The sequence below is a fragment of the Pundamilia nyererei genome, unplaced genomic scaffold (genome assembly GCF_000239375.1).
Source record: "Pundamilia nyererei isolate P.nyererei 1_Seehausen unplaced genomic scaffold, PunNye1.0 scaffold00068, whole genome shotgun sequence".
NCBI lineage: Eukaryota > Metazoa > Chordata > Actinopteri > Cichliformes > Cichlidae > Pundamilia > Pundamilia nyererei.
In genome coordinates this window covers 1691931-1700528 of record NW_005187469.1, presented here as the reverse complement: position 1 = coordinate 1700528, position 8598 = coordinate 1691931, and the positions used below count along the sequence as shown (strand labels likewise).

General features: G+C 37.1%; 1 protein-coding gene and 1 long non-coding RNA gene across 2 annotated transcripts in view; both read right to left on the bottom strand.

Moving 5' to 3' along the window:
- Positions 1 to 1811, bottom strand: part of LOC102202791 (uncharacterized) — a 6998-nt gene extending 5187 nt beyond the window's left edge. Inside the window, exon 1 of the long non-coding RNA XR_311822.1 lies at positions 1552 to 1811. This is a non-coding gene — a long non-coding RNA (uncharacterized LOC102202791). The remainder of the gene's footprint in view (positions 1 to 1551) is intronic.
- A 3438-nt stretch (positions 1812 to 5249) lies between these two features.
- LOC102195405 (CD209 antigen-like protein E) overlaps positions 5250 to 8598 on the bottom strand; it is a 3764-nt gene continuing 415 nt past the window's right edge. The window contains exons 2-7 of the mRNA XM_005736333.1: positions 8446 to 8508; positions 6857 to 6916; positions 6717 to 6779; positions 5800 to 5942; positions 5586 to 5686; positions 5250 to 5448 (exon numbers count right to left, since the gene is read on the bottom strand). Coding sequence (XP_005736390.1) covers positions 5304 to 5448; positions 5586 to 5686; positions 5800 to 5942; positions 6717 to 6779; positions 6857 to 6916; positions 8446 to 8508 — 575 coding nt within the window. The 3' untranslated portion in view covers positions 5250 to 5303. The remainder of the gene's footprint in view (positions 5449 to 5585; positions 5687 to 5799; positions 5943 to 6716; positions 6780 to 6856; positions 6917 to 8445; positions 8509 to 8598) is intronic.

Sequence of the window (8598 nt, the reverse complement as noted above, 5' to 3'; positions counted from 1 at the left end):
TCAGTACCCAACTACTCCCTTTACTTCAAGTAAGAGACAGCTGCCTTGGTAGAATGTGCAGGAGGCAGGTACAGGACATCTACTCACTACCTCGCAGTGATTTCTGTGGACAGTTACTTATTGGCACAACCGGACATCATGTGAACTTTGTACTAAAAAGCTGGAATGTTAAAACCTGAGTAAAAACAGCTTATATTTTACGGGCTTTTGGGCACAACATACAGCACAACCGCAAAAGGAGTTTCAACCCTGTTTTACAAAGCAAGGTCAGAATGCAAAATGAAAGTCACAGAAAAAACAGGGGGAAACGTCACATTGAGCAGTTCCATAACAGTCTATGATGCCTTTTAGTTATTTTCAGTGCTCTCTATTAGAACCTGTGAGGGGAAAAAAGAAACGTGTAAATAAGAGACAATAGCAGAATATTAAAAGCTGAAAGTTACCCTTTATGGCAGCTGATAGCTGATGCAGCTAATTCCTGTGACAAATATATGAAGTCTTTATAACATGTGGTGAATGTCAAGGATTTCTTACATAAGTGATCCAAGTGTCAAAATGTATTTAAGTGATGATATCTATTTACAATTCCACATTACATTAAAAATAATGATTAAATGTTATAGAAGGGTGCATAAATGTGTCTTTGTGCATCTCAATAATCTCATTTCAATTTTCCTTTACTTATCTTTTGATCTTTTGAATGTAATATCCACCTGGAAATCTATATAATCTCTATATACTGTCGATTCTGATCTTATATAAGTATTTTTTCAATATGAATTGTCTATAATACACAGGCAACTATTTACACATACAGTCACTCAAAAATAAAATCCAGTGAAAGAGAAACCAAACCTTACTTACAATGATGGTAAAACTGGTCTAACGTTCAAGCGTTTGTCTTCAGTCATTTGGAATATATTAAGATATTAAAACTGGAAAGACAGTAGGATTAATTCACACACAGACAAAATCACCACTCATCATGCTACCTTAGCATTGGCTACATCAGTATAAGCAATTCAAGGTCAGTAATTAAAATGACCAGTTAAATATAAAATTTGCTTGGGCATCTGCGGCAAAAGGAAATCCTTGGAAAAATTGGTGAGTTTCTTAAAATTGGTGAGAGAAATTCTGTGACTTCTGTTATTGTTTTGAGGTGGGAAACAGCAGGTCAAGGGTTTATATATCTTTTTATAAAGCTTTGAACATTCTTAACAGCACACTGGTTTCAATCATGGGAGAAAAAAGGAAGAAGTATAGAATCAAGGAAAACACAAACAAAAAAACAAAAAAACAAACAAACCATCAAACAAGAGATTATCGGTCAGAAAGGTGACCAGCAGCGTAATGGTCTCTCTAACTGAATTCCCCTGTACAGTTTAGACAACCTGCCGTATGTTAAAAGCACTTTATAAGCCGGACCAATAGAGCCTTGGGACTAGAGTGCAGTGGACAGTAGCCACTTTAAGTAACCAGTACATAACAGTCATACTGGAAGTTGTAAAACTTAATCTGGATCTGAATCTAGAAGCGTTTAAAAGAAATTACCTTTGTGATGCCATTCCTCTGGAGAAGCATGCTGGTAGCAGTGTCATGCACTTATCAGTGGCAGGAAAATGGAAGCTTGTCAGAATTAAAGGGAAAATGAATACAGCCAAAAATAACGGATAACTGAGAGTTCTGGGAATGTGTCCACTGTCACGTTATGGCTGTGTGGCAAGCAGGAATTGGAACCAAACACAAACTCACGGGAACGGAACTTAAACTCAAAAGCACTAGTGATGTGATGTTCTGTATCGAGGCTTCGAAGCTTGTGTCGAGTAATGGAGGGGGCGTTTCCGCGATGCGCGTATCGAGGCTTGCTTCATTTATGGGAGGAGCTGAAAATGATGACGTCCGAAGCCTCGCTGCCCGGCTGTACCACGTGACTGGTTTATGAAGTGGTTCGAACTTTGCCGCGAGATATGACAGCGATACAAACCCCTCAGACTTCATTCAAAAATGTAGGTGTTTGATGGAGAGTTGCGGTTAGTGAGAGTTTGGAGACAGTTTGGAGACAGTTTGGAGGTTTATGAGAGTGAGGAGAGAAAGTCAGGAGAGAATGGAGGCAGCTAAGAAGAGGAGGATGTCCTCCCCTGTGTGGGAACATTTTGATCTTATTCCTCCCAACAAGGTATGTAAATTTCTACAGAAGATGTATTTTCATAATACTGATGGTGCGATACAATTTATGTTAAGCTGTCTTTACTTTTGTACAAGGTGAAGTGTTTGCTATGTGCCAGGGAGCTGGGATATAACAACAACACCTCATCCATGCTTAGGCACTACAGAGCTTTGCATGAGAATAAGGGGGACGCCGATTGTGGAGCAAGACCAGGTGAGCCATCAAATGCCATGATAATATAGCATGCAGTAATGTTGCTAAATGATATAACAATATTATACAACTGTTATAAGTTACGTGTGTGATATTTATATTTGTGCTTTGTCTTTATTGTCTTTCCTCAGGAGAACAATCTCAAATAGATGAAGACCTGGTTAGCATGGTGATCGAGGACTCCCAGCTATTTAGCAATGTGGAGGACAAAGGATTCAAAAGATTTGTTAAATCATTAAATCCTAGCTATGTTCTCCCCACTAAAAAGGTCATAAAAACAGTGAACATTTAGTTTTTACAGAATAAAATGTGAACAGGCAGGACTGACGCCTCAGTGTGTAGCTGTCCATACCTCAACGTTACAAAAGCACAACTACTGTCGGCACACCAATCACACCTCACCTCACAGTAAATGATCATTTCCATTTTAAGCATTTCCAAATGATCATTTTCCATACTGGCAGTATAAATATACACAGTATACTGCCATCACTACAATATACATGTTTTACACACTCCTTTTGTTGTTGACATTTACAGGCTGTGTGCAAAAGGCCACACTCTTCAAATTCATGCCAACTAATATTTTGACGTCCAGTAGATGTCCTACTAGAGCAAATGAAGCTTCAAGAAGTTTTGCGCTGGGGTGAACCAATTGGATGAAAAGCTTCAGTGCTTCATGAAGCTTCATCTGCCCATCACTAAAAAGCACACCTTTATTGCTGGGAAACAGGCAATATAAACAATACAAAATTAAACTGGGAAAAACTAATTATAATATGCACTAGGAGACACGGGGAGAATCACACACAGCTATGAGGGAGGACGCGACAGAAATGAGGGAGACGCAGACATGAATACACAGAAGGATAACAAGGGATGTGGGAGCAAACGGGGAACACAGGTGACACTGATAATCTTATCAAGACAGGGCAGGAGAAAACACGACAGGACGTACACTGATGGGAGACTAAGTAAAACAGGAAGTACGCAGAGGGGGAGAGAGAACACGAGGAGAGCACAGACATAACGGGCTGGGGAAAAAATGGAAATTAAACACAAGGAGGAGAAACTAGTCAAGGGAACTCACAGATACAAGGAGAGGACACAGGGGCGAGAACCTACTAAATAGTCAGAACACTAAAAAGAAAATGCAAAAATCTAAAGTAGGACACTAGACTCTATAGAATTTTTCAGTGTCACTTTGAGACCAGATGTTTCTAATTTTAGTGATATTAGGCAAATGGAAGAAAGTAGTCCTACATATTTGTTTAATTGTGGCAAAATCTATTCACATTTAGGTAAAGATATATATTTTTAAATGAAAATTTGAACATTATCTAAATTCTTTTCACACTGTAAAATCTAATAATGTGTTTAACTAAAAATATCAAGTAGACTGAGTTTTTATCAACTTGTTTTTAGAACTCAGTTTAAGTAAGTTACTAGTACTTTTCATTCAAAAAGCTGATCAGCTCTGGTCATTTGAGTTGTCTTAAATTAAAAAAAAAAAAAAGTAAGTAAGATGGAGATTTTACTACTCAGTGCGGAAGGATAAAACTATATGGTTTGAAATGCCACGTCACTACCTCCCTCCTCCCTCACACAGATCAGTCCACATGTTTATGGCACTCAGGTTTTTTTCTGGAATATGTTGAGAAAAGCTGGAGAAGCTTTATATAAGATTATATAATATATAGAGACAACAGCCTGCACACCAACTTTATAAACAAAGTATTATGTTAGTTGTCTTTTCTTCTGCCTCTCTGCTTTCACTTAAAATCAGCTGACTAACTGAAATCAATGGTGATATTATATGACTACATATATTTGTCATGATTTTACATCTTACATCTTTTCTGGTGGGTTAAATTATCTCTACATTTTTTTCACAAATCCAGACTTTTTTACTGTCACATGGTACATCATTCCAGGACTTTTCTCTTATATAGAAATACTGAGACACTTTTGTCTTTGTGTCTCAGAAACAGATTTTGCTCCTATATACTGTACCTGTTCCTCTCTGCTGATGATAATCACCAGGTCTGCCCCTCTCTGCAGACAGTCCTCTCTGCTGTCATTCCAGGTGTATTCAGTAGATGAAACGTAATATAAACTGTGTTTGAAGTATATCCATCCTTGTTGGATATAGCGAACCTCCTTATCTTTCTTTCATTTTTGACAGCATCTGCAGTTTTAAGCACATAGCTTCCTGCTTTGCTGTAGTTCTATCTTAAGTTATGGTTTGTTAGTTGAGCCAGTTTTTGTTATGGTCCCTGGTTCCTCTATGCAAGAGGTTTCAAAGTCATTTTATCTTAGAGGCCACATCGAGGAAAATATATTCCCAAGTTTAAACTTTTAATAAAAACCATGTAATGTCCGAGTTGCACCACATAAAAATATGGCAGAAAATTGTCAAATTAATTTACAGTGAGTTTATGTTTTCTGGCTTCTGCAAGGCTTAAATCAGAGTATTTCCAGCTGCGAGAATGAGTTCATTTGTAAAAACAGTTTTTGACATGGCTACACTGTATAAACATACTTCATAGTATTTTAGTTGGGGGACCAGGGTCCCCTGTATGTCAATCCTGCGTCCACTGAATATGTACTTGCCAGGGTGGCTTTGCAGTCAAAAACAAATCACACACCTGCTATCAGCAGTTCTTCTCTATAATCTGTGCACTTGGTATTTAACTGGGTTAAGATTTAGTGGCCTGGAAAGTAGGCCCCAAAGATCTGTTAATTGTTAAGTCCTGATTAACCTGTATGAACACTTGAGTGAGATATAACAATACACAGATCTTTACTTTTACTGTTTCACAAAGGGCTTAAAGGGGAACATTCACATTTTAGACTTTTTTAATGCAGGATATTTTATTAAAACTATTTAGCAGGAACAAAGCAAAACTGTAACCCACATGTTTCACATGTCTTTTTCACAGAGCCAAAAGTTTAGGTTTTCACATGCAGCATCATTCCAGTTGTTTTCATAATCATAGTAGTGATTTATTACTACACAATCTTCATTTCTGTGTTTAAAATTGTTGGGTTCCCCAGAGTACCAGAAGCTGAAAGATAAAGAGGACAAAATCGCAACACAAACACATGCAAATTAGAAACAACTTAAAATCAACAATTTCATGATATTTACAATCTAAACATAATAGAGGAATTATTTAATTTGATTAATTTTTAAAGTGGAAACCTTGCCGTCAATGGAGTCTCATCCACCCATTTCCAAACTCCTTCTGTCTCTCTGTCAGTCAGTCCAATCCACATTACCTTCTGCTGCAGCCTTATGAATTCCTTACACATAAACATAAACATGCAGCAATCAACCATTGAAATGATGTCACACACATTTTTGTTTTACTTAAATGTTTCACTCTGTTATCTAATTATATCATAAATGAACATACCTGTTCTTCTGTGTTGCTGATGATCGCCAAGACTGCGCCTCTCTGCAAACAGTCATCTCTACTGTCTTGCCAAGTTTTCGTGATTGAAGAAATATAATAGAAACTGCCGTTGAAATACAGCCAACCTTGTTGCGCATAGTGAGCTTTCATGAGAAGAAAGAATGAACTGTAGTTACAGTATTGTACAAACCGAAATAACACCTGTGAAATAAGTGTCAAATGTTAAAAGATACAACATAGTTTTCATTTGAATGTGTTTGTTTGGTATTGTGTATATAGTGTATAGTGCTGTGAATGGGTATATCCCCTGTCATGTGTTGTTGTTTGAGCTGGTTATTTGTGGAACCAAAATGCGGAGACACAGAAGGAAGGAGTAAACTTAAAATGAACATTTATTGATGAAAGCCCAAACTACACAAGATCAAAAGCACTAGAAGATACCTGGAGGAGGGAGGTAAAGAGCTAGTGTACACACAGATGTGAGAGCTGAGGGATGGTGCCACAATAGACAGAGGGAGACAGACACAATATATCTTGCTGATAACGAGGGGATAGGTGGCACAACTGATATAATGAGATGGGGAAGTAAACACAACACAACACAACACGTAGAAACAACAGAACTGGGAAAATAAAATGAACCTGACACAGAGGGAAGATAGGAGGGAAACCACGGAACATAGAAAGATGAAATACAAAAACAGACGTGACTTAGAAGAACAGAAACTAAACAAAACCCAACAGCGATGTCAGCAATGACTAAAATGAGAACAGAAAATTCTGCATAAGGCAGTACAGTAAGGAAATCATAAAGAGCATTTTCACCTATACCCAATAACTGGTTGTGCAATCCTGGCAGCGAGAAAACGATATGATCATGTTATGAGTATGAGTATGAGTTTCATGCTCACACTTACCAAAGTCCACTAGCTTCCTCTTCAACTCTTCTCTCTCTTTTGTCAGGAAATTCAGCTGTGAAGCTGCCATAAGATAAGAGAGACGAGCTGTTACATACATTGCCAGTTTTCTGATAACTAATGGAAACATGTGTATTCACCAATATAATCGAGTTGCCTCTTCTGCTCTTCTCGCTCCTTATTCATAGAATCCTGCAAAGCTGATATTTTTAGAGAGCTTACCAACACTTGAAACATAAGCAGAGCATGATAAAAACATAATTTTAAACTGAATGTATTGCATAAATGTATGAAAGTATACACTACCAGGTAAAAGTTTGGGCACATCTTCTCATTTAATGGTTTTTCTTTATTTACATGAATATTTACATTGTAGTCTCACTGAAGGCATCAAAATTATGAATGAACACATATGGAATTATGTAGTAAACAAAAAGGGTTAAATAACTCAAAATGTGTTATATATTTTTGATTTTTCAAAATAGCCACCCTTTGCTTTGATAACTTGCACACTCTTGGCATTCTCTCGATGAGCTTCATGTGGTAGTCACCTGAAATGGTTTTCCAACAGAGTTACCAAAGATGCTGAGCACTTGTTGGCCCCTTTGCCTTCACTCTGCGGTCCATCTCTTCGACTGGGTTCAGATCAGGTGACTGTGGAGGCCAGGCCATCTGGGGCAGCACTCCATCATTCTCCTTCTTGGTCAAATAGCCCTTACACAGCCTGGAGGTGTGCTTGGGGTCATTGTCCTGTTGAAAAATAAATGCTGGTCCAACTAAACGCAAAGTGTATGGTATGGTATTGTGACTGCACTTGGGGACACATTCAAAGTTTTAACAAATTAATAACTGACTTATTTTCAGTTCTTAAAGTAATGATGGACTGTCGATTCTCTTTACTTAGCTGATTGGTCCTTGCTATAGCATGAATTCTAATAGGCTGTCAGTTGTGTACCAAACTGACTTCTGCACAAGATAACTGATGGTCGCAACCCCATTAAGAAGGTAAGAAATTCCACAAATGAACCCAAACAAGGCACACCTGTGAAGTGAAAACTATTTCAGGTGATCATAAAGCTAAGTAAGAGAAGGCCAAGGGTTAGCAGCACTGTCAACAAAGCAAAGGGTGGCTTCTTTCAGCAATCTAAAACTTACATCAAGTTCTTTATCATTTTTTTTCTTGCCTACATTCTTCCATATATCTTGCTTCATATATTTGATATCTTCAGTATGTATCTACAATCTAATCTTCCTCTTCACATTAGTCAATCAACATCAGTGCTGGTTTTTAAATTCAGATTAAAAACACATTTTTATTCACTGGCTTTTGACTCTGACTTGTATTTACTTATATTTTATTGTTTTTACAATGTTTATTATTTTATTGTATTTATTATTCCTATTGTATCTCTTATATTTCTGTTATTCAGCACTTTGGTAAGCCTTGCGCGTTTTTAAGGTGATATATACATAAACTATGATGACGACGACAATGTAGAAAGTAGTAAAAATAAAGACAAACCATTAAATGAGAAGGTGTGTCCAAACTTTTGATTGGTAGTGTATATAGTTCGTGCTTATTTGCACACTGTAAAATTTTATCCATATTTCTGGCAGCTTTATTTAATTATTATGTGGCATTTATAAAACCTGACAAATTATGTGTGCACAATATTTAATAAGCATTTATTTGTGACTATTAGAGGGCTTTTATCCCCATGATGTTTACCAAAGTTGATCTTCTTCAAACTGTCTTCTACATTAGTTTGATTTTCACAGGTAACATCAGTACCTAGTGTAGAGATTAGCAAAATATCAGATTATGACCACCCAACACAACATTTTTCTCTAAAACTATTCTTTTAAATAACCGTAACAATAA